The sequence below is a fragment of the Lemur catta genome, chromosome 15 (assembly GCF_020740605.2).
Source record: "Lemur catta isolate mLemCat1 chromosome 15, mLemCat1.pri, whole genome shotgun sequence".
Lineage (NCBI taxonomy): Eukaryota > Metazoa > Chordata > Mammalia > Primates > Lemuridae > Lemur > Lemur catta.
The window spans coordinates 10,288,644-10,314,285 of NC_059142.1; the positions used below are offsets into that span (position 1 = coordinate 10,288,644).

Genomic DNA, 25,642 nt, shown 5'->3' on the forward strand with positions numbered 1-25,642 from the left:
AAGGTTTCTAAATATGCCCTGGAGGATTTCAACTAGGCTTCCTACACCTTGTTCCCTTCCCCCTACAGTGGTATGTTTACCTGAAGTTTAAGCACAGTGTGTCCATCTAGTAGGATAAAAGTAGGAGACAGCTTCTCTGTCTGCCCCAGGCATCTCTTGTCTGGAATCCCTTTTGCATAATCTTTATAGTCGAGCTTAACAAGGCAACTATGAGCCAAGAATTTACGGCCTGGGTTTATCTGAAACCCAAATAATGGCTAGATACTTCTTCCAGATAGAAGAGGTACCTGTTCCTGTCCTTTGACAATTGTTTTCTAGAAAGATATAAGATACTTTACATTTTTGTGGTTTTGAGATAAAACTGCCTCAATCCAGTAAATAACGGATGGGGAAGAACATGATCATAGTAAAGGGTTTTGAAAAGTCTGGGATCATCAAACCAGTGAAGAAATCCAAGAGTTTCAGCTTCCAAAACTTATAATACTAACGCTCCGAGGAGGTGCAGATAACTTTACTGGGTTTACTCTTTGTGTACAAGGTCTGGTTAAGATTTAAAACAAGCATACTTTCCAAATGTCCTGATGGTCCTCAGAATTAGCTGACTCTCTCTCAGTCTTGGAGGCTTCCAGTCCTTAATAGCACTTATTTTATCCCATGTGGGGTTTTGTTATCCCGCTTTATATCCTAAATATTTGAACTCTGAAGCCCAAATTGGCTTTTACTCTGTTTTATGGCCTGACCAGCTTTGCAGATTGCACTTAACACAAACGTATTCCAGATGTCATCTGTGGCCTGGCTGAAGAGCTGTGTTATCACTCTGCGTAGAGCAGAGTGAAATCTCCACTGAGCAGGAGAGGGGACATTGTTGTCTGTTCAGTTTTTGTCCCTAGGGCTGTCCTCTCCTCTTTTTCCTCTGGTCAGATAGTGAGTGCTTTCTGCACTGGGTCAGTCCATCCTGGGCTCAGCACTGAACTCAGCTGCCCCTTTCCCTACCTCTACTGCTGTTTGGGGATAAATTATCAAATATTTTACAAAAATAATTCCCCAAATGGATTTTTTTAAAATAAATGATATACATTCTGGAAATTTATTGGCAAACTTTTCTGTTAAAGACTAAACATTTTTATGAAAAATGTTCCTCATAGGATTTTCAGCTCAACATCAGGAAGGTATTTTCCAAATTCATCCTGTTTTGACCAACAAATTAAAATTTGATAATTTGCCTTAAAGTTATTTCAAAAATCTTGCCAAGATGAGAAAAGGAAGAAACATTCTGGTGCAATGTTGGCCATTGCACGTGCCCAAGTGGGCTTGCCCTGATGTTTACGAACACAGACAAATTCAAGGCATCCAGTCTGAAGAACATATGCGAATATGTTTATGCTACTAGAAATGTCTCCACGTATATTCACACCCCCCTCCTTCCCATGTAGCTATAATATAATGTTTGGTTAAATCGATATTCAGTGTTCATCTTATTATGATTTGGTTAGTATGGTTTACTGCCGAGTTAAGTAATTTTATGTTGCTATAGCTCTTTCTTTGCTTGTATGATGTTCTGCTCTTTGTGGAATTAACAATTACTTCACAATTTTTGTGAGCACACTGTTCACTATCATTCATTCTTCCAAACCGACTAATGAAACCCCTTTGAACAGTGTTTTTCCTCATGCTCTGACCTGTCAGGTATGTTACTTGTCTTATATTTTTTTTAGATCTGTCACCTGTCCTCCTGCTTTGGTCCAGGTGGTTGGTTTTCAAGGCCTGTTACAAAAGGGTCATCCTGGAACTTCTCTGAGCCCCTTTTCTTGTTTGGTTTCCTGTTTCCTCTGTCTTTGTCTTTCTTGGTTTATGCCTTTGTTTTGCTGGAGTGTGTCTTTAGTAGCTTCTCAGTCAAGTTTTTGAGTTCTTGTATGATTGGCAAAAGCTGTTCTCTATTCTCTACTTGCTGGACACTTGACTGGGTTTGGAATTGTAGGTTGAGTTTTAGTAAATCTAGTGATTTTGGCTTTGGCCTCTCTCTTTTACTTTGGAAGCTTTCCTTATGTGCCTGGTGACTCATTGCTCATTTGTATTTGTGAGAGGCTTACTCGACTTGAAGAAATTTTGTCAGTTTTGGGAAAAACAAAAAACAACACCATACTTTAGTGAAGATCATCAAGGTTTGAAAAAACAGCATTTCTTGTTCCATAATCTCTTAAAGCATGTATTATAAATAAGTAAGCACTTGAAAATGATTTCATTCATTGGAAGATTCTTCTCCAATTAAGACGGTGAAAATATAATCCTTTGCAACATTTAAAACGTGATATTATCTCCTGTATTGTGAATTCAGTGCTTGCCTGTAGAACAGACGAAAAAAAAATTCTGGGATTCTCTCCTCAATATTCTTTCCAAGTAACATTTCAGCAGGCTTCAGAATGCAAAATTTCTTGAGTATGTCTTCAGGTTGTGGAAACTTTTATCCTTTGTGATTAAAAAGTACAATTTTATTTAAAAAAAACTCACAGACTTAAAAAATCAAGTTTTTTATTCTAATTTTTTTATTTTTAAAAATATTCCATATTTTCTTCTGGTATTTCATTGTTTTATTCCTTATATTTAGATCTTTGATCCATTTGAAATTTATGTTGGTATAGGGAGAGAGGTGCAGATTCAACTTGAGTTTTGTATTTTGTTGTTTTTCCCCAGATGGCTAGAGCTAGTTGACCCAATTTCATTTATTGAACTGCTATCTTCATACTAAAAAATTCCCAAGTATATTTGTGTCTATTTTGGGACTCACTATTCTGGTATCTCTGTCTACTCTTGTGCAGGAACCAAACTGTTTTAATTATTGTCCTCATTACTATTCTTTTTTCAGAGTTTCCTGGCTATTTTTAATATTTATTTCCCATAAGAATTTTAGAATCAATTAGTTTGGTTCCAGAAATAGTCCCATTCCTATTTTTATAGGAACACAGATTGGATTAAATTTATAGGTTGACTTCAGAAGAATGAATATCTTTATGATTTTGTGTCTTTCTCCCTATAGAATAGTGTTTTTTTCCTTTTAATTTATTTAAGTCCTGCCTTTTGTCTGTAAGTCATTTTTCCATATATGTATTTATTTATTTATGGTTAATTTTTGATATTTAATTTTTGTTATTTTAATTATCATTGTCTCTTTTCCTCCATGATAATGTCTAACTGGTTACAGTTTTTATATTAGAAAGCTTTGGTTTTTGTAAGTTAGTTTTGTACCCAGCCACTCTTACAAATATCTTATTGTTTAAAATAGTTTTTTCCTTTCAAAAACATTTTTATTATGAAACATATCATATACACAGAAACATACTTAAAACTTGTATGTTCAGTTTAACAAATAGTTATAAAATCTAACACCCTTGCAATTACCACCCAAGTCAAGGATAGAACATTGCCAGCCATCCAAAAGCTGTCCCCCAACAATTATTTTTCAGTTGAATTTGTTAATGGTTAAAATTCGGGAGATTTTATATAAAGGTCCACTTTCTGGCCTCTCTTGAAAAATTAGAAAATGTAGCCACACTGGGCCAGCATTCCCATATGTCAACAGTTGCCTGGAGCCTGGAGCCTGGCTCTTTCAGAGGGAGTATGCACTCTAGCTCAACTTTAGGCCAAGTGTCAGTTGCCATTTATCCTCTCATTTGAGCTACACTTGCCTTGGAGGTGTCTAAATTTCTGAACTTTGCTTTAGCATATACAAACAGGAGGACTTGGCAGTTGGTTGGCTGTTGGAAAGTGAAGCTAAGGGAGGACATGTGGTTCTGGTGTAGGCAGTGGGATGGTTCTCTTCCCTGAGACAAGAGCTCCAGGTTTGCAGAGGAGATGATGTGTTTGTTTCTGGACACATTGAGTGTGAGGTGCCTGCAGGGCAAGCAGGGGCGAGGTATCCAGTAGACAGTAGGACATAGAGTGTCAGCCATATAGATCTTGGAGTCATCAGCTTGCAGAAGGCAGCTGAAGCCACAGGAGTGGACGGGATCAGCCAGGGAGAATGTACTGGATGTGAAGAACCTGGAGGAGCCCCATTTAAGGGAGCTGCAGAGGAAGCAGATGCTTTGCTGTGTCCCCAGCACCTGTCTGGACGGTATTTCCAAGGGAGAGAGAAGGATACTGCTATTGAAGGGAGGAGCAGAGAAGAGGAGAATCGTGGTCCAGAAGCCAGGGGAAAAGAGTGTGTTTGAAGAAAGTGGGGAGTAGTACTCCACGATGTGGAAACCTACAGATCAAGGAGCATAAGGCCTGGGAGCATCCTTAGTGAGGGTGATGAGAACTCATCCCCTTCTCTGGGATGAGCAGTTCTCTTGTTGCCTTCTGGTTGCCTTTTCTGTTTATTTGTTTTGGCTTCCACCTTTCGTGCCTGGAAAGGTAGAGACCAACGTGTTGCGGTCCTTGGTGTCTGTCCGTATTTAAGGAAGGGAACTGGAAAGCTGATGGCAGTTCTGGTGAGCGGGTAGGTGGGGCTTGTGAACTTTGAACCTGTGAACTTTGTCTGGGCGGGCTGTTTCTGAGGGACATCTGTCTGAGGTCATGATCCTTAGGACTTTTCTCCTTAGGCTGCTCAGAAGCCACAGAAAAGAATCTTTCAAATTTCATCCTGGGAGGTATAGGTCCTGCTGCTAGAATGTGGGTTTCGGGGTGGGAGAGAAGGCTGGGGGCATTAACAGTACTTATGTGGTCACTTAATGCCCCCACTCTCAGTACATATTCTTTTGTTCAACTGGGCCTGGAGTCCCCAGTCCAAAGACCCTCTGTCTCTGTACTGCCTTCTCCAGACAATAAGTCTTCAGTGTTTTGCTGGGGTGAGGGAAGGGCACTTAACCATGCAGAGTAGGGCAGAGCTGCTTCTCAAACTTTCCATGCCTGCCCCTCCCTTCCAGAGGTACCTGTAGCCACCAGCGCCTGGGCCTTTAGGGAGCCTACAGTGCACACTGAGTGGCTTCCCAGCTGTCCGCACTCTGCTTAGGATCCCTGTTCTGTTTCTTCTCCATCTGCTTTTCAATTTCCCCAAATTTTCTGTTGTTGTTTCCTCATGCTTGTGAGATTCTGCCTTAAACACACAGAAAACCCCTTTACCGCTGTCTTAATGGCCTGGGGAGGGAACAAAAGTAACTGTGTACTGTTGGCTTTCTTTACCTGGAAGGTCTACTCTTGTCTCTAAATTTCTTCATGCTTCCCGGCCTTGCGTCCCTGCAGTGGTCCCCTGACTGCTCTGCTTTTCTTTCCCTCAAAGGTCCCTTCTGATTCTCTTTGTGGAGATTGACTACTGGGAGCGGCTGCTATTTGAGACTCCCCACTACGTGGTGAACGTGGCTGAACGAGCCGAGGACCTGCGCATTCTTCGTGAGAACCTGCTGCTCGTTGCTCGGGACTACAATAGGTAGAGGGCTCCAGGCCCCACTGCAGCCCTTCTGGGTGCTGTTCTATTTTTCCTCTTTGTCTTATCTGTCCCATGATGTTGTCTGTTTCCTACAGTTTTTGTTCTTTTCATTTTGTCCATCTCAAAAAAATGGCCTCCCATACTCTCTCTTATGGCTCTGTAATTATTCTTGTCCTTGGTCTTCCAGCTGTAAGGTAGAGAGCAAAAGCTAGCAGGTCCCCTCCAACCCCATAGGGCACTGGTCATATATATTGTAGGTCTGGATCACTTCTCTAGGAATGGAACTGGGTGGTATTAGGATTCTGGGCACAGAACAACATCAGGTTCAGTGAACCAAGGCCATGTGGCCCACTACCCTCCCTCCCACCACTCAGTCTCTGAATTCCCTTGGTATTCATCTCTGGAGTGAGCTCCTGCTCTGGGTTAGGTACTGTCTTAGTGTGTTTGGGTTGCTATAACAAAATACCATAGACTAGGTAGCTTATAAACAACAGAAATTTATTTCTCACAGTTCTGGGCCCTCACCGATCTCTCACAGATCTGGAAGTCCAAGAACAAGGTGCTGGCAGATTCAGTGTCTGGTGAGGAGGGCCCATTTCCTGGTTCATAAATGGCCATCTTCTCACTGTGTCCTCATATGGTGGAAGGAGACAAGGGAGCTTTCTCAGGCCTCTTTTTATCAGGCCACTAATCTCATTCATGAGGACTCCACCCTCATGACCTAATCAGCTTCCAAAGGCCCCACCTCCTAATACCATCACCTTGGAAGTGAGGATTCAACATACGAATTTTTTGGAAGAGACACAAATATTCAGGCTGGAGTAGATAACTTTCTCAGCCTGGTTGAAGTCCAAGGGGGTATAGTCTTGTTTGAATAGTGTCCAATGTGGTAGCTTCTAGCTGCATGTGGCTATTTCCAATTAATTAAAATAAAAAATTCAGTTATTCATTGATATAGGCTACATTTCAAATGCTCCATAGCTACATGGGACTAGTGGCTACCATATTGGACAGCACAAATTGTAGAATATTTCCATCATCCCAAAACGTTTTTATGGAAAGCACTAGTCTAGAATCTAGACTAGTAGTGGTCTAGAAACTTTCAGATTTCACTACCAAGTTTCCTGGTGTGGAAGAGGGATCTTCAGAGCTTTTCCCCACCAGCTACCAGTCCTGTCTTATACACAGGATTATTGCCATGCTGTCCCCAGATGAGCAGGCCCTATTCAAAGAGCGTATCCGATTCCTGGATAAGAAGATCCACCCTGGACTCAAGAAACTGCACTGGGCCTTGAAAGGGGAGAGTGCCTTCTTCATCACAGAGTGCCGCATACATGCCAGCAAGGTGGGCCATGGCCATAAGACCCTAAAGGTCTGCCAGGCTGATGGAAAGGCTGGCACTTGGGTGATTAGTACCTGAGTCTTGGGTAGTGGTAAAGAGACCTGGGAGTAGTGTAAAAGAAATTAAGTATGCTTGGGGAAGGACTTTTTTTGTGTCAGCAACTGCAGCTGGAGGACAGGTGGGAGGTAGAATGAGGTCCAGAGGGTCTCTGCCCAAGCTGAAACTCCTGCGGGTGGGTCTGGCTCCAGGTGCAGACGATCGTGAATGAGTTCAAGGCATCCACTCTGACCATTGGCTGGCGAGCCCAAGAAATGTCAGAGATGCTGTTGGTACGCATTACTGGCAAGCGTGTGTACAGGGACCTGGAGTTTGAGGAGGACCAAAGAGAGCATCGGGCAGCTGTACAGCAGAAACTGATAAGCCTGCACCAGGATGTGGTGACCATCCTGACCAACTCCTATGAAATCTTCAAGAATGATGGCCCTGAGGTAGGGATCCTGAGGCCAGGGCTTTGTGATTAGAAAAACCACAGTCCCCCAGTCCCATCAGACCATTCTCTTACTATCCCTCCCACATTTCCCTCTTTTTACCAGCGTGTGTTTCTCAAACATCCTGCTCTTGTCTTGCATGCAGCCAGCCTGCAGTCCTTCAAACCACTTCCTTTAGGATTCAATGTCCTGCCTTTCCATCTAACCAGCTTGTTCCCCTCCCTGCTGGCTGAACCTGCCCTGTCTTCCCTGAGGGCTCTTTCTCCCCCCTTTTCCCCACCAGATTCAGCAGCAGTGGATGCTGTACATGGTTCGGCTGGACCACATGATGGAGGATGCCCTGCGCCTGAACGTGAAGTGGTCACTCCTGGAACTGTCCAAGGCTATCAATGGGGATGGAAAGACCACGCCAAACCCACTCTTCCAAGTCCTTGTCATTTTGCAGAATGATGTGCCGGGAGGTGTGGCACAGGTGGGGACCACTTTGCCTCCAACATCCCCAAACTATCACACTTTATTTTTCAGTTTCCCTCAATTCCCACGCTTGGTCCTTGGCCTTGACCTTACCAGTCCTGAGGCTTCTCTCCCCTTCTGCACTGCATTCCCCACAGGTGGAGTTCTCACCTGCCCTGCAGACTTTGGCAGGTGTGGTCAATGACATTGGCAACCACCTCTTTTCCACCATCTCTGTCTTCTGCCACCTCCCTGAAATTCTCACCAAGCGCAAGATGCATCGTGAACCCATCTACATGATCGTGGGTGAGTGGGCAAAGGGGAAGGCATAAGGTGTGGGAGGATCAGAGGGTGAGGAAAGGGCAGAGCGAGGAGAAGAGACCAGGGCTGTTTCCAGACATGCTGGGCCAGTGGTAAACCCAGGAAAAGGCCAGATTGGGGAAGGGAACAGGCGCAGGGATGGGGGTTGGGATTAAGTGACTGATGCTCATGAGATTTGGGATTTGGTGTGGGAGATGAGGAAAGACAAATTTGGGACTGAGGCTGGGCTACAAGAAGCCCAGATACCAATAGGTGAGACATCTGATCCTGTGGAAGAGACACTAAGAGTCATACTCGTACTTCCTGCCTCCTCCTCTACTTTCTAATGCTCATGTCTGAGCAGTGTTTCTTTGGGGAGCTGGTGTTGCAGTGGAAAGTCTGTGACCAGGTGCTAGGCTGGAGCTTGGGTTGGGGTGGAAGCAATGAGAAGCGTTTTACTGGATCCCTTTAAAGAGCGAGATGAGGACATCAAGAAGATCCAGATGCAGATCAGCAGTGGAATGACCAACAATGCGAGCCTGCTGCAGAACTACCTCAAGACCTGGGACATGTACCGGGAAATCTGGGAGATCAACAAAGACTCTTTCATTCGTCGCTACCAGCGCCTCAACCCCCCTGTCTCTTCCTTTGATGCCGACATCGCCCGGTGAGTGCTGAAGGTGTGCATGGAAGTCTGTCTGTAGGACGTACAGAATTGGAGGAGGTCCCGGCCTAGACACTTGGGAAGGGGGTTGGGGGTGAGGGACGTGCAGAAAATGTGTGTCCCCAACTATAGGAAAGGAGCAGGAGCTGGGGCACTGTACCTTTGCTTCTCAAGGGGTGGAGCTCAGGGAAGAGCTGGACAAGATTTCAGGGGAAATCAGGTGTCTGGGGGAGTACAGCAGGGTCTGGGCGGGGAAGGAGAAAGGCCAGGGATCTGAAAGATGAGGGAAGTGAGCAGCTTCTTTCTAATAAGGCAGATCGGAGTAAGATGGAAGAAGATTCTTAAATTCTGATGTTAACTCCCTTCTTTTCATGGTCCTTTGGTCACTCATTCATTCCACAAACACTATTGTCCTATGGGCCATGAGGAATTAAGAAAAAGAGAAATGAACACATTCTTTCCTCCGGACGGCTGTAGTGTAGTGGGGAAGGTGAAGGTATCGCTGAGAGAGCGGCGCAGCGGTGTCTTGAGAATTCTTGGCATCCCAGCTCTACACGCTACTGGCTGTGCAGCCCTGGGCAGGTTTCTTATACTCTCCGGGCCTCAGTTTCCCATGAGACAGATATTATACTACCTGCCTTGGAACATTGTGAAGTTATCAATATTATTAAGTACAGATGAAAGCACTTTGTAAACTCTAAAGTACTGTACTAATGTACCTATTGTTATTACACAAGCTTTAATGTGATAAGTGCAATGATTACGGCGTACAAGGTGCCAGGGCGGTTCAGTGGAAGGAGAGGGAATTTCTAGCCAAGGACTTCAGGAAAGGCTTCACAGAGGAAGGGACTTTGGGGCTGGGCTTTACAGGATGAGCAGGATTTCAACAGGCAGAGGCAGGCAGTGGGGAGGGCATTCAACATGGAGGGAATAGCGTAAGCAAAGGTTATAAAGATGGGAACACGTGAGCATGTTCCCCATGCAGTGAGTAGTCTAGACCATAGGCACAGGGAAGGAAGTATGCAAAGGGATTTATATACAACAGCCCACTGAATTCTCTCAACCACCTTTTGAGTTAGGTTTTATTATCATCACTGTGTTACAGATGAGGAAACTGAGGCTCAGAGCAGTTAGCAAAAGACCTTCCTGAGGTCACAGAACCAGGAAGCAGCACAGGGTGAGCTCAACCCAGACCTATGTAAGCCTTGAATGCCAGGCTAAGCAGTTTGACTGCTGTCTTGTAGCCAGTGATTGGGAAAATGACAGTCACAGCCGCATGCCCAGGGTGGACTGAAATGGGGAATACCTGGGAGTAGAAGAACACTCTAAAACTGCTGTCCAGGTCTGGGTAGAAGCAAACGAGACCTTGAGTTGGTGTCAGGGCAGGGGGCATGTCTGCAAAGAAAACAACATCCTAGCAGGGATCTGGGGCTCTCATAGCTACACGGAGGTGGCTAATAACGTGCAGAAGGAGGAGACCGTCCTCAACATCCAGTTTGTGCTGCTGGACTGTTCGCACCTCAAGTTCTCGCTGGTGCAGCACTGCAATGAGTGGCAGAACAAGTTCACGACTCTACTCAGGGAGATGGCGGCGGGGCGTCTCCTGGAGCTGCACAACTACCTGATGGAGAATGGGGAGAAGTACGCGCTGGGGCCGGCAGGGGTGGGGCGGGGGCAGGCCCTGTGCCTTCTGCTTAGCAGCGTGCCCTTTGCCTCCCTTCAGAATCAGCCGCCCTCCCCAGACGCTGGAGGAGCTGGGGGTCAGTTTGCAGCTCATGGACACCCTGCAGCATGACTTGCCGAACCTGGAGGCCCAGATCTCTCCCATACACGAGCAATTCGCCATTCTCGAAAAGTACGAGGTGCTGGTGGAGAACAGTGTGAGTTCCTGCAGTGTCTAGGCCACCCGAGTTGGGTCCATACCAGCAGCGGATGGTGGGGGACCCTGTGCTGTCAGCGGGGAGGGCAGAGAAGGGAGCAGGGAGAAGACTCAAGATTCAAAAGCCTCTGGAGCCCAGGCTGGCTCGAATGATAATTCTGGTCGGCTTAAGGGTTTCTCCTTGGTTTCTCTGTGCCTCATCACACATGGAAAACTAGCCCTCGGACTCTAGTCTGGAGATAAGAAAAGAGTCCTTAAAAGCCCTGGTGAGAGGACAGACCTCCTGCTCATGGGCCATCCCTCCTCTTCGATGTCCCTAGGTGCTGGAGATGCTGGACAGTCTCAATGGCGAGTGGGTCGTCTTCCAGCAAACTCTGCTGGACAGCGAACAGATGCTGAAGAAACACAAGGAGAAATTCAAGACAGGCCTTATTCACTCAGCCGATGATTTCAAGAAGAAAGCTCATAATCTTCTAGAAGATTTTGAAGTCAAAGGTACTCCTTTCTCCACCTCTCCCACTTCTTCATCCTTTGTTTTGAGACCCAGTCCTCTGAGCCTAGGTCCTGGGAAGGTGAGAACAAGGCGGGAGGAGGTCAGGGCTGGGGAGGGACAGAGCCTAAGCCCCAGGGCTCCATCAGGAGTGAAGAGGGGGAGCACAAGCTGGTGGCGCTAGTTTTGGGGTGGGAGGCAGCGGCCCAGCTCACAATGTTTCTGGGTTTCTTATACCGACTTCCTGTATTACATCTGTTCCTGATTCTCGAGCCACATTTAGGAGTTTTAGTAAGACTAAGCATCGTTCTTTCAATGCGTCCCCTCTCACCCTCCTTCTCTGCCCGCCTCACGTGAGGAGAGAAGTGAGCTTTGCCCTCAAAGAGATAAGAGAGCCAGGACCTTGCTGTCAGTGACCACGGGCGAGTGGGAAGCTGAGCTTCGCCCTGAACCCCCTGCAGGCCCCTTCAGCAGCAACGTGGGCTACATGGCGGCGCTGGATCAGATCGCACAGGTGCGGGCCACGCTGATGGCCATGCGGGAAGAGGAAAACAGTCTCCGCTCCAACCTGGGCATCTTCAAGATCGAGCAGCCGGCCTCCAAGGACCTTCAGAACCTGGAGAAGGTGATGTGTGAGCTAGGCCCCTGTGGTAACCGGAGGTAAGGGACAGGGACAGGGGGATGGGTCCTCAGGGCCTGGAAAAGCAGCTGGGACCAGGAAGATGAGCTCATGAGGAGCTTTTTTTTTCAATTGAGGTAAAATTCACATAACAAAATTAACCATTTTAAAGTGAACAGTAGGCTGGGTACGGTGGCTCACGCCTGTTACCCTAGCACTCTGGGAGGCCGAGGTGGGAGGATCACTCAAGGTCAGGAGTTCGAGACCAGCCTGAGCAAGAGCAAGACTCCGTCTCTACTAAAAATAGAAAGAAATTATCTGGCTAACTAAAAATATATAGAAAAAAATAGCCGGGCATGGTGGCGCATACCTGTAGTCCCAGCTACTTGGGAGGCTGAGGCAGGAGGATTGCCTGAGCCTAGGAGTTTGAGGTTGCTGTGAGCTAGGCTGATGCCATGGCACTCTAGCCCAGGCAACAGAGCAAGACTCTGTCTCAAAAAAAAAAACAAAAAAAAACAAACAGTAGCATTTAGTACATGCACAATGTTGCACAACTATCGCTTCCATCTAGTTCTAAAATATTTGTATTGCCCCCAAAGAGAAGCTCTGCACCATTAGCAGGCAGTCACTCCTGTCCCCTCTCCCATAGCCCCCGTCAGTTACTAATGTGTCTTCCATGTATGTGGATTTGCCTACTCTGGACATTTCATGCAAATGGAACCATGAATGCGAGGCCTTTTCACTCTGACTTCTTTCGCTTAGCATAATGTTTTCATGGTTCAGCCATGTTGTAGCATGTATCGGTGCTTCATCCCTTTTATGGGTGAATAATATTCCATTGTGTGAATTTGCCACATTCTGCTTACCCATCACCAGGTGATGGGCATGGGGTTATTCCCATCTTTTAGCTCCAGGGAGTAGAGCTGTTGTGAACAGGCATGTACTTGTTCCCCATTCCTGTGGGTGTAAACCTAGGAGAGGAACTGCTGGGTCCTGTGGAAACTCTGTTTAACTTTTTGAGGAGCTGCCAAGCCATTTTCCACAGCAGCTGCACCATGTTATGTTCCCAGTAGCAGTGTACGAGGATTCCCATTAATCCACATCCTTGCCAATTCTTATTTACCTTTTTTTTTTTTGGTTCTAGCCATCCTAGTGGGTGTGAAGTGGTTTCTTATTGAGGCTTTGATTTGCATTTCCCTAAGGACGCATAATGTTGAGGATCTTGTCGTGTGCTTGTTATCTGAGGAGCTCTTAAGGCAAGACAGTGGAGAAAAGAACGTGAGCTGAGGAGGCAGCTCCGTTATCTGGAGGGGAAAGCTCCGCAGAATGAGAGAAGCAAAGGACCTGAGTGTCTGTGAGGGAGGAGGAGGGCAGGGGCCACTTCACGTCACACATCCTGCTCTCGGCTGTGTAGGAGCTCGATGCGCTCCAGCAAGTCTGGGAGATCACGCGGGACTGGGAGGAGAACTGGAACCAGTGGAAGATGGGCCAGTTCCTGACCCTGCAGACAGAGGCCATGGAGACCATGGCCCATGGACTGTTTCGTCGCCTCACAAGACTAGCCAAAGAGTACAAGGTGTGTGGAGGAGGGAGGAGGGGCAGAGGATAAGTCAACAGAGGAAGGGGGGCCATCCGGGGAAGGTCTTCAGGTCTTCTGATGCCTCCCACGTCTGCTCAGGACCGAAACTGGGACATTATTGAAACCACTCGCTCAAAAATAGAGCAGTTCAAGAGGACCATGCCTCTCATCTCAGACCTGCGAAACCCTGCCCTTCGAGACAGGTGAGGCTGCTTGTCCACTCCGGGGGGGTGACCACTCTGCCCGCTCAGGCCCGTGCCGTCACCTGGTTCTTTCCTTTCTCCCCTTTGCGGTGTTCACAGCCCTCCCTTCCCCTCTCTCCACACGCGTGTGTCTTTTAAAAAAAATTATTTGTAATTAACAAATGAAAATTGTATGTATTCATGGAGTACACATGATGTTTTGAAGTATATACCCATTATGGAATACACACATTGAGCTAATTAACATACATTACCTCTCATATTTATTTCTTTTGTAATGCAAACACTTAAATCTATTCTCTGAGTGATTTTCAAGTACACGGTACATTAACTATAGTCAACATGCTGTACATGATCTCTTGAATTTATTCCTCCTGTCTAACTGCCATTTTGTTTCCTTTGACCAACATCTCCCAACCCCTAACCCCAGCCCCTGGTAGCCTCCACTGTACTCTCTGTTTCTGTGAGTTTGCCTTTTTTAGATTCCACATGTGAGATTACGTGGTATTTGTCTTTCTATGCCTGACTTATTTCACTAAGCATGATGTCCTCCAGGCTCATCCGTGTTGTTCCAAATGACAGGAATTCCTTCTTTTTAAAGGCTGAATCGTATTCTGTCGTATACGTATACTACATTTTCTTAATTCATTCCTTGGTTGGGGGACACTTGGGTTGATTCTGTATCTCAGCTATTGTGAACAGTGCTCGATGAACGTGGGGTGCAGACATCAAGCCTGCCACTGTCCTCTGCTTCTTTGTTTCTTTTTCCCAATTTGCATTTCTTGTTCATAACATAAATTACTAACGAAGTCCTGGCATAGGGATCAAAAATTAAACAAAATCTAAGAATTTAAAACCATGAAACAAGCTAAATGACACACAGTTCTTGATTAAGAGATGAATACTGGAATATAAACCAAATAATAAAGTAAGCAAGTGCTCAATTATCACATTCCCTACTTCAGGAAAGAGATATTAAACATTTGTGTGATAAATTTATTTACAAACATATCTAATATGCTGTATGAATTCAAGAGTTTGAGCCATTTTTTAGAGATTGCACCTCCTAAAATGTCTTTGTATTTGTTAAATAGATGAACTAAAACATCTTATTTCTTAAGCAGTTGGTGTCTTACTATAAAGAAAGGTGCAGGCCGGGTGTGGTGGCTCACGCCTGTTATCCCAGCACTCTAGGAAGTCGAGGCAGGCGGATCGTTTGAGCTCAGGAGTTTGAGACCAGCCTGATTAAGAGCGAGACCTCGTCTCTACTAAAAATAGAAATAAAGTATATGGACAACTAAAAATATATACAGAAAAAATTAGTTGGGCATGGTGGCGCATGCCTGTAGTCCCAGCTACTTGGGAGGCTGAGGCAGAAGGGTTGCTTGAGCCCAGGAGTTTGAGGTTGCTGTGAGCTAGGCTGACGCCACGGCACTCTAGCCCGGGCAACAGAGTGAGACTCTGTCTCCAAAAAAAAAAGAAAGAAAGAAAGGTGCAGCAAATCCAGATCCAAAGTGCAAAACCATCATAACTAGTAACTGCCACTTGTTTTCCACTGAAAATGGCAAATTCTTCCCTGGCTCCCCCACCCCCCACAGTGGCTCCTACGGGCCACAGAGATTGTGAACCTGCAGATACCTTGTTCCAACATGGCACTGTTGGGAGCTCCTCAAAAGGTGCAGAGACCCAAGGTGGAGGACATGGTGGCACCACACCAAGTCTTCCTTCTTTCCTGTCCTTGGCTTCTTGCACTGTCCTGGGTTATCCAGCCTTGCTGATTCCTTATTCTCTTCCCCCTTCCCCAGGGCCTCCCTCTGTCTAGGAGGGAGTTGTCTATCGTGGCCAAGCATTGTATCTTCTGTCATTAAAAAAAGGTTTTATTTTGATGTAGTCAAAAGTATAACTCTCTTTCTTTATGGTTTTTGCTTTTGTGTCTTGTTTAAGACCTTCCCTATCTCAAAGTTACAAATACCTTCTCTCCATTCTTTCCTCTGATACTTTGTGTTTTTCAAGTTTAACTCTTTTAGTGTATCTGGAATTTATTATATGATAGAGGAAATATTTCAAGCCATTGGGGATAGAATAAACTTTTTATAAATGATGTTTTGATCACTATCTATCCATTTAGGAGAAAATAATCTGACTTCTTTCGCATTGCCTTCAGTGTAATGTTTTTGGCAATGCCCAAACCATTAAGTGTTATGTGGTTAAGTATTACCTGAACACTTTATTTAAGTTATTTAACCTTTCTAAGCCTCAGTTTATTTATCCATACATGGAATTATAATAATTTCTAATTTATAGAGTAGCTGTGAGAGTTAAATGAGATGTTTCATGTAAGGCAATTACTCAGCACAGATCTATAGGAAACCTGCAATAATTTCTTGTGTATTTTGTGTGCATACCCGCCTTAACTCCCTCTCCAGAGAATATCAACCTGGAGGGTATCGCCTCAATTTTTGTGTTCCCCATGGTGCCTAAGATTGCATCTGAGAGCCTGTTTAGTAAAATGTGTTGAACCATGAATTAACAGACACACAGAACCACAACATCCCAATGGGAGAAAGCATGGGGAGTGATGCTCACACTCCTGTCCTAACACCTCCTGTTCCTGGCTGCAGGCACTGGGACCAGGTCAGGGATGAGATCCAACGGGAGTTTGATCAGCAATCTGAAAGCTTCACCTTGGAGCAGATTGTGGAGCTTGGGATGGATCAGCATGTGGAGAAAATTGGGGAGATCTCTGCTTCAGCCACCAAAGAGCTGGCTATAGAAGTGGTAGGACACAGTTCACCCCATCCTCCCCAACTTTCTAAGCCTTCTGGAGCACAGACTTTCAGCTGTTTATCATCTGATGGCACCTCTGAGCTCCTGTTCCCCTTGGGGACGAGATGCCTGATTGCTCTGTCCCTTAATTTCTCCCTACAGGCACTACAGAACATTGCTAAGACCTGGCAGGTGACTCAGCTCGATATAGTACCCTACAAGGATAAGGGCCACCACCGGCTCAGGTAGAGAGGGACCCGGGGCTCTTGGAGAGAGGAGGGCTGTGTGACCTGGGTTGGGGGAGGGAAGATTTGGCAGATGTAAATCAACTGTGATGTTGACCCTTGTGTCCCAGAGGTACAGAAGAAGTATTCCAGGCGCTGGAAGATAACCAGGTAGCTCTATCTACCATGAAGGCATCTTGTTTTGTCAAGGCCTTTGAGAAGGATGTGGACCACTGGGAACGCTGCCTCTCCCTCATTTTGGAGGTCATTGAGATGGTGCTCACAGTGCAGCGTCAGTGGATGTATCTGGAGGTCAGGATTCAGTGCCTGAGCTCTTCCCACTTCCTGCTTCTGCTCCTTTATTTGCTCAGGACCTAGATATTTGCCCTATTATCAACCTCATTTTCCCACCTTTGAAGTCACTTTCCTCTAGGACTCAGCTGTCTGATTCTCACTTACCACCTTTCACCTTAGATTCCCTCCTTGACAAGCCTTTGTTCTTCCTCCCAGATTTTCATTCCATTTTTCTTCTTAGATCCAGGTACCTGGTCTCCCAACACTGACTTTCCTTATAGAATTTGGGCTTCTTGCCCTTTGGCTTCTAATGCTCTGTACTTTCTACTCAGCTGTCACCCCTGGTCTGGGAGCAGGGAGCAGAGGGTGGAGAGTGTGGCAAACAGCCTCTCACCCTGATTCTTGGCCCCTCAGAATATCTTCCAAGGAGAAGACATCCGCAAGCAGCTGCCCAGTGAATCAGCCTCATTTGACCAGGTCAACAGCAACTGGAAATCCATCATGGATCGGATGAACAAGAACAACAACGCTCTCCAGAGCACCCACTACCCAGGTCAGTGCTCCATGACCTGTCCTGACACAGCCTCGATGGGCACTACTTTATGTGAAGTCATGGCCACGTGCTTCATTTATTGAAAGACTGATGTCCCTGGCCATCATCACACTTCCCATCTCCATCACCTCTTCTGAGCATTAAATAACAATTCAGTGAATTAAATTCAGCAAATTGAGTGAAGTGTAACAGTGGTTAGGAGCATGGGATATGGAATCAGGCAGACTTGAGTTTAAAATCCAGTTGATAATAGGGCCTTACGGACTACATGCTCTTGAGCAGCAACTTCCTCCCTACCATGGTTTCCTCTGCAGCAGGGGCATTAATGAAAGCTGTTTCACAGGGTTTCTGTCAGGAGTACAAAAGAGTGTGTGGCACTTACAATACAGTGTCTGGCAAAAAGTTAGTGCTCAATTCATAGCGCTGCGTCTCAGCAGGCCCTGACTGAGGAATCGCTCTTCTTCTCTAGCTGGTTTGTTCGATGAGCACATTCGTTGAGGTAATGTAGGTAAATGAGGTAACACAAATAAAGCACTTACCACACTAAATGGCACATAGTAAGCCCTTGGTTACTATTATTATTATTGGCTATTATTATTATTACATTGACTTTAGTTGACCATATTAACTAGTCTTTATTGTAGCTACTTTGGTAGGCATGGGGATGGAGTAGGGTATGGGGTAGAGCATGGGGAAGAAAGTGAATTCTGATTGATTGGGATATTTCAGAGTAAAGGATCAAGGGAGTCAGGCTTGGCAAAAGGCACCTAAAACGGTATCCAGGCCTGGCACTGTGGCTCACACCTGTCATCCCAGCACTTTGGGAGGCTGAGGCGAGAGGATCGCTTGAGGCCAGGAGTTCAAGACCAACTGGAGCTAGAGCAAGACTCTACAAAAATTAGAAAAATTAGCCGGGCATAGTGGTGTGTGACTGTAGTCCCAGCTACTCAGGAGGCTGAGGCAGGAGGATCACTTGAGCTCAGGAGTTTGAGGTTGCTATGAACTACGATGATGCCACTGCACTCTAGCCCAGGTGACAGAGTGAGACCCTGTCTCAAAAAAATAAAAATAAATAACTAAATAAATAAAAATTAAAAATAGAATGGGTATCCTGAGGAGAGGAGTCCTGGCAGTTATTTATAAAAATAAATAACTAAATAAATAAAAATTAAAAATAGAATGGGTATCCTGAGGAGAGGAGTCCTGGCAGGGGTACAGAGGACTTCTTTATTTTGCCTAGGGCTATTCTAACAATTCTTCATTTTCCCAAGGTCCTTGATTATACACACACACAAAAAACATTAATTATTCTGATAAAAGGTAAGTATACAATATGCAAAGTTGAGTGACAACAACTGATAATATAATATTTGAGATAATTAACAAAATTTTATTTTGGAACAATTTATAAGCAAAGCCATAAAAACAACGCACAGAACAAATCCATCTCGTCCATGGCTGCTGAGTCTCCCTGTGATCTCTGAGGGTCACTAGGGTTCTCACTGAGAGGCTCCAGTGGCCTGTGGACTCAAGGCTTGAGGGGCACCCCAGAGTTCACACTCACTGGCATCCACACTTTCTCCAGAAAGCTAGAAACTCGGAAGACAAGGGGAAAAACCAATCAAGACCTAAAGTATGGGGATGTAGGCTGGAAGGAAGCTAAGATTGTTGAGAACTTACAAATGTGAATGCATTTTATTTAATATCTCAAATTGTTGTTTGAGATGGATCTTATTGCCATTTTACAGATAAAGAGGTCAAAGCTCAATGGGGTTAACAACATGCTAGTACATTATTTTTTCCTTTTGAGACAGGGTCTTGCTCTGTTGCCCAGGCTAGACTGCAGTGACATCATCATAACTCACTACAATCTCCAATTCCTGGGCTCAAGGGATCCTTCTGCCCCAGCTCCTGGAGTAGCTGGAACTACAGGTGCACACCACCATGCCCCAGTAATTTTTAAAATTTTTGCAGAGTCAGGGTCTTGCTGTTGCCTAGGTTGGTCTTGAAATCCTGGCCTCAAGCAATCCTCCCATCTTAGCCTCCCAAAGTGCTAGGATTACAGGCATGAGCCATGATGCCTGGCCATGCTAGTAAATTTATTTATTTATTTATTTATTTATTTATTTATTTATTTATTTATTTATTGAGACAGAGTCTCACTCTGTTGCCTGGGCTAGAGTGCCATGGCATCAGCCTAGCTCACAGCAACCTCAAACTCCTGGGCTCAAGCAATCCTCCTGCCTCAGCCTCCCGAGTAGCTGAGACTACAGGCATGTGCCACCATGTCTGGCTCATTTTTCTATATATATTTTTAGCTGTCCATATAATCTCTTTCTATTTTTAGTAGAGATGGGGTCTCGCTCTTGCTCAGGCTGGTCTTGAACTCCTGAGCTCAAACAATCCTCCTGCCTCGGCCTCCCAGAGGGCTAGTATTACAGGCGTGAGCCACTGCGCCCGGCCCATGCTAGTAAATTTAAATGGAGGTCTTCTGCCCCCAAGTCTAGTGCTATTTTTGCTATGACTTGAGGGGCTGGCAACCAGTCATTGCAGACCTCTTTCATTGTGTGCATGTGACATGTATTTAAATCTAACGACTTAACGTATTAGATTGTGTAAATGAAGAATAATCTCTAATTTTCAGAAGCTCTTGGGATGACCATCAGAGCCTCTAGTTCTTTTTTCCTTCTTTCTTTCTTTTTTCTTTTCCCCATTTAAAGGAAGGAAGATGAAGCCCTGAGTTCTTAGGTGGAAGAGGATTGTTGTTCTGAAGACTGATGGGAGGTGTGGTAGTCCCCACCTCCCTTATCCTTGGGGGATATGTTCCAAGACCCCCAGTGGATGCCTGAAACCTCGGGTAGTAACGAACCCAACTGCCATCAGTTGGAACACATTTCTGGTCATGTTTTCTACCCACAAATTTAATGCCCTTTTCCATCTTAACTAAGCGCTTATCACACACCATGGCCATAACTTTTGCAGTTTGAGGTGTGATAGCAAAACGAGCATGAATTTCTTTTTCCTTCTTCACAATTTCACAGATAGAAGATTCATTCTTATTGTTGATCTTAGCAACTCCAGTCAAGAACTTTCACCTTTTCACTCGAAGGAAGCACTGTACGACTTCTCTATGGCATGTCCGAATTGGCAGTATCATTACTCTTGTACTTTGGGGCCATTATGAAGTAAAATAAGGGTGACTTGAACACAAGCACTGTGATCCCATAACAGTTGATCTGATAACCAAGATGCTACTAAGTGAGTGACGGGTGGACAGCTATGGCATGGGGACACGGGACCAGAGGGATGATTCATGTCTGGCGCAGGTTGGAGTGAGAGGGGGCTAAGATTTCATGATGCTACTTGGAATGACACACAATTTAAAACTTAGGAATTGTTTATTTCTGGAATTTCCCATTTAGTATTTTCAGACTGGCATTGACTACAGGTAACTGAAACTGAGAAAAGTCAAACTTCGTGTAAGAAAGGATTACTATATTAATGAAATCATATATGATGTGTAATGAATGTATAAACTATAATGTGTATAATAGTGTGTAATGAATACTTATTGATGGATTAGTGAAGAGAATGGGATGACCATGATAGAAGGATTGGGGATACTTCTCTGCTTCCAAAAACCCTTCTGGCAATCTGTACCCCAACTTTCAAGAGCTGGCAAAGCAGATACTGTTGGGGAATCCAGATCTACCCAGGGCAATGGTAAACAGGCCATCAAATGTCATTCATTGCTCTTCTCCCCAGGCCTCCTGGACAAATTGATAGAAATGAACACAATCCTGGAAGATATTCAGAAGTCTCTGGATATGTATTTAGAGACCAAGCGCCATATTTTCCCCCGCTTCTACTTCTTGTCCAATGATGACCTGCTGGAGATTCTGGGCCAGTCCCGCAACCCAGAGGCTGTGCAGCCACACCTCAAAAAATGCTTTGACAACATCAAATTGCTGAGAATGCAGAAGGTCAGTAGAGGTGGCCATGATGGGATGGTGGCAGGGAAGGGATGGTGGTGTCAAGGTAATCAAGGCTTCTTTCGGAGGGGACCATGCCGTCCCAACAGGAGGGTGATGTTAATTAATGATTCTAGATTCTCATGGGATAGAAGTTTTTAGAGCTGATAACATTGAGAGGAGGGGAGAGGAGCAGAAATGACCCCGAAGAGGCCCAAATACTCCCAGGCGGGTACCAAGAGTGTGCAGGCCAGTCATGAACAGCTCTCTTTTCTACAGGTTGGGGGGCCCAGCAGCAAATGGGAAGCTGTGGGGATGTTCTCGGGCGACGGCGAGTACATTGATTTTCTCCACTCAGTGTTTTTAGAAGGGCCCGTGGAGGTGAGTTGTGGCGAGGGTCTTGGGACCAAGACGATTATTCTTCCTATTAGAAAGTTTGCTTGGCTCTGTGAGGAGAGAATCCCCTGTGAAGGGCCTAAGTTATTCACTTTTTCCCTTCTACCTGCCATTCCTGACAACTCTAACCTCTGGCTTGAACCTAAAGTTTCTTCCTGAAAATCAGATGACCTTCCTCCTAGCCTCCATTTCTCTCAAGGACCCGAGCCTGCTGTTGCCCAGTTCCTGCTTTTCCCTTGTGTCCAAAGCCCTGGAGTCCTCTTTCCTAAGGACCTTCCCTTTGGAGAACCTTGTCTCTGACCCCCAGCCACCCTGTTCTCTCACCTGCCCCCAGTCCTGGCTTGGTGATGTGGAACGGACCATGAGGGTGACCCTGCGGGACCTTCTCCGGAATTGCCGCCTGGCCCTCAAGAAGTTCCTCAACAAGAGGGACAAATGGGTGAAGGAGTGGGCTGGCCAGGTGAGCTGGGCTCAGTAGAGATGAGGGAACGAGAAAAACGGAATTAGAAATGAGCAGCCAATGGGAAGAGAATTGTGAGTCTCACAAATTCGGGCTTCTCGCCCCCCTCTCTGGTTGTGTCTCTGGTATGCCACATGCTGGCCCTTTGGCTCCTGACCTTAGGCGTCTGCCCCATCCTTTGGAGCAGATTAGGCATCGTGAGAGAGGCGTACGTAGCACCTAGTCCTGGAAGAAGCTGGAAGCTGGGACTTGGGAGCTGGGCTGTGTGGGTGGGTGGCTGAGGACAGGGCTTTGGGACCCAGCTTCTGCACATCCGCAGATGGTGATCACTGCCAGTCAGATCCAGTGGACGGCTGATGTCACCAAGTGCCTGCTGACAGCTAAGGAGCGGGGAGATAAGAAAATCCTCAAGGTCATGAAGAAGAAGCAGGTGCGGGACTCTGCAAGTGTGGGAGTTAGAGGTGTGGGACTCTGCAAGCCCGGAGTTAGAATGGGAGGGAGGAGGTGGCAGTTTGAGTCAGAGTTAGAGATGAGCTGAGGAGAGCCAGAGTGACGGTGCTCTGTGAGGGGAGTCCGGGGAGGAGACTGAAGTGAGGCAGAATTACGTTTCCCCATGTTGCTGTTGAGGGGGTTGGGAGTGACAGGGGTGGGGTCAGCATTGGCTATGGAAGGGGGTTGGGTTAGGATGAGGTGAGATTAGGATCTGTCCCCTGCTGCCTCCCCACAGGTGTCAATCCTGAATAAGTATTCAGAAGCCATCCGGGGGAACTTGACCAAGATCATGCGGCTTAAAATTGTGGCTCTGGTGACGATAGAAATTCATGCCCGGGATGTGTTGGAGAAGCTTTATAAGAGTGGCCTCATGGATGTCAACTCCTTTGACTGGCTCAGCCAACTTCGATTCTACTGGGAGAAGGTGCTAGATGAGCCACCTCCCCTCTCTCTTCCCCTAAAATGGATCCTAATGCTTGAATTAAATTCATGTTCTCTAAATGCAATAATATCCTGACCCATTGACACATAAAACCAATCATTGCACCAGAGAACACAGAATCAGGTAAACCAAAAAAGAGAAAATAAATAAAAAAGGAAAAAAATATATCCTGATCTAGCCCTTAGTCCAATCACAATTCCCTGATCCAGTTCTTAACTCTATCTCATCTCCTAAGTCAGGAGTGGCAAATAATTGTTCCAGCCAGTGTTCACTATGGTGTCACTTGATGGGGAATCAGAAGGACTCCAGCTGGCTGCTGCAGTGGACTGGGCTGGACGTGCAATATGAAAGCCATTTGCTGTCTTGGCCATAAAGTGCTCTCTCTGTCTAGCTCTAAGAGGGAACCCCCGCTCTAACTTCAGCCTCCCCACCATCTCTGAGCCCACCTCAGTCACCCCCCAGCTCTGACTCCCACCTCTCTCCTATTCTGCCCCGTTTTCCCAGGATCTCGACGACTGCATGATCCGCCAGACCAACACGCAATTCCAGTACAACTATGAGTACTTGGGTAACTCTGGCCGGCTCGTCATCACCCCGCTGACAGACAGGTGTGCCGTGTGGGGTGGGGGCAGCAGAGGCTGAGACAAGGCTTCTGGAAGTCTGACTTAGCCCTGTCCACAATTCTCAGATGTTACATGACACTGACCATGGCATTGCACCTGCACCGAGGGGGCTCCCCCAAAGGCCCAGCAGGCACGGGAAAGACAGAGACCGTCAAGGACCTGGGCAAGGCCCTCGGCATATATGTCATTGTGGTCAACTGCTCCGAGGGCCTGGACTATAAGTCCATGGGCCGAATGTACTCAGGCCTGGCCCAGGTCAGTATCCTGCCGTCCTGTGCCAGAGGCTCTGTAGATATCTTTTAGTCTCAGAAAATCAACTGGAACCCAAGTCTAGTCCAGTGCTTTGTGGCTTATGACACTGCATTGCCTCCCCTTACAGCTGGGGAGGTCCCTTCATCTCCCTGACCTCACCTAGCTTATTTACAAAACCAGAAGTTGATGTGAGGATTAAGTAAGATAGTGTGTGCAACCGGAGCACCTTAGATGCTCAATGCACACAAGTTCCCTGCCCCGGTCTCTTTCCAAGTCACACCTCTCCTAGCATCACCCAGGTTGTCCCTGTCTGCTGGAGAGTTCTGGCCAGAGCTACCATAGTGCTCCTCTGGTGCCCTTCCCCCGGCCCCCTATTTTGGAGGCCACCTCACCTATCAAGACATTTTAAGGACGGGTGGTGCTTTCTGGTATCCTGGGGCACCTCTCTCACTCCCAGTGACTCTGCCTCCCACTCCACAGACCGGAGCCTGGGGCTGCTTTGACGAGTTTAACCGCATCAACATCGAAGTGCTGTCCGTGGTGGCGCAGCAGATCCTGTCCATCCTGTCTGCCTTGGCTGCCGGCCTCACCCGTTTCTATTTTGAGGGCTTTGAAATAAATCTGGTGTGGTCCTGTGGGATCTTCATTACCATGAATCCTGGTAGGCGGCAGGGAGCAGATGGGAGTCGGGGGGGGGATTCGGTGTTCAGGGCGATCACTGCCGTCCTCCCCTGCCCCTCCTGCACCAAAGCGTTTAGCCAAGTGAAACCTGGCTAAAGACAATAAGGGTGAGAGAGAATAAACATACATCTTTCTGGGAGAAGGGGAGACAATCTTACTGTTCCCCCCACAGGGATTAATAGCCACGTGTGTGTGTATGTGTAGCCCTATCTTCTCCCACTGGGCTAGCTCCCAGAGTTCTGGTCTATCTGCCCTCCTGTTTCAGAATGGGAGAAGCTCCCCAAAGTGCAAAGCCTAGGGTCTCGTTCCTGTTCCCTAGGAAATGCTCTGGGGGCGACTAGGGGAGAACAGGCATAGGAAAGGGTTTAGGTATGGAAAGAATCAGAGAAACGGCGATAATTTCTATTAGGACTGATGTGAGCTATACATAGAACTTGGAGAGATGGGAAATCAACCGCTCTGTGATTTGGGTTTGGAACAGGGCCACACAGGAAGTAGGGGAAGGACCAGAGACAGGAAAGATGACGAGAGTGAAATGGGAAGAGCCAGGGCTGAGATGAGAAAGGCGGCGATCTTGGAGTTAGAGTTGGAGTTGGGGAGAAAGTTAAGGCTGGGGAAAATGGGATTGATTGGGAAATGGGTTTTGGGAACCAAGTCAAGATGAGGAAACAAATGATTCTAAATAAATGGTATTGTTTTCCAGGCTATGCTGGCCGCACAGAGCTTCCTGACAATCTTAAATCCATGTTCCGTCCCATTGCCATGGTGGTGCCTGATTCTACCCTTATTGCAGAAATCATTCTCTTTGGGGAGGGCTTTGGCAACTGCAAGGTATTCTGTTAATCCCTTTTCTCTGGTTATTTTATTTCCCTTTCATTAATTATTCCCTGGACAGAGGAACCCCCTGAAGGCCTTGCAATCAGCTTATCCTGCAAGGAACTTAGACTATTGTCAATAGGACGTGGAGGCAGAAGAATTCAGAGGAGGCAGGTCTCCTCTCCATGATGTCAATAACTGATGACAGCACGATTTACAAGGGCTTCTCCTTAGGATTGTCCATAGAGCAC

At 46.3% G+C, this 25,642-nt stretch overlaps 1 protein-coding gene and 1 pseudogene across 7 annotated transcripts in view; one reads left to right on the forward strand and one right to left on the reverse strand.

Annotated features, from left to right (window-relative positions):
* The window catches only part of DNAH2 (dynein axonemal heavy chain 2), a 102,525-nt gene that overhangs the window by 28,424 nt on the left and 48,459 nt on the right, over window positions 1–25,642 (forward strand). For all 7 annotated transcript variants that reach the window (XR_006739508.1, XM_045570133.1, XM_045570135.1 and 4 more), the window contains exons 15-39: window positions 5,258–5,404; window positions 6,593–6,749; window positions 6,995–7,234; window positions 7,518–7,706; window positions 7,846–7,993; window positions 8,462–8,654; window positions 10,092–10,292; window positions 10,375–10,531; window positions 10,851–11,025; window positions 11,482–11,645; window positions 13,054–13,215; window positions 13,318–13,421; window positions 16,043–16,199; window positions 16,350–16,432; window positions 16,543–16,723; window positions 17,120–17,258; window positions 21,024–21,241; window positions 21,509–21,610; window positions 21,960–22,085; window positions 22,405–22,515; window positions 22,813–23,001; window positions 23,524–23,627; window positions 23,708–23,897; window positions 24,375–24,555; window positions 25,279–25,406. Coding sequence is in view for 6 of the 7 variants with exons in the window: in XM_045570133.1 (XP_045426089.1) it covers window positions 5,258–5,404; window positions 6,593–6,749; window positions 6,995–7,234; window positions 7,518–7,706; window positions 7,846–7,993; window positions 8,462–8,654; window positions 10,092–10,292; window positions 10,375–10,531; window positions 10,851–11,025; window positions 11,482–11,645; window positions 13,054–13,215; window positions 13,318–13,421; window positions 16,043–16,199; window positions 16,350–16,432; window positions 16,543–16,723; window positions 17,120–17,258; window positions 21,024–21,241; window positions 21,509–21,610; window positions 21,960–22,085; window positions 22,405–22,515; window positions 22,813–23,001; window positions 23,524–23,627; window positions 23,708–23,897; window positions 24,375–24,555; window positions 25,279–25,406 (3,946 nt within the window). In the remaining variant the exon portion in view is untranslated. The remainder of the gene's footprint in view (window positions 1–5,257; window positions 5,405–6,592; window positions 6,750–6,994; window positions 7,235–7,517; window positions 7,707–7,845; window positions 7,994–8,461; window positions 8,655–10,091; window positions 10,293–10,374; window positions 10,532–10,850; window positions 11,026–11,481; window positions 11,646–13,053; window positions 13,216–13,317; window positions 13,422–16,042; window positions 16,200–16,349; window positions 16,433–16,542; window positions 16,724–17,119; window positions 17,259–21,023; window positions 21,242–21,508; window positions 21,611–21,959; window positions 22,086–22,404; window positions 22,516–22,812; window positions 23,002–23,523; window positions 23,628–23,707; window positions 23,898–24,374; window positions 24,556–25,278; window positions 25,407–25,642) is intronic.
* Window positions 14,531–15,072, reverse strand: LOC123650903 (annotated as a pseudogene).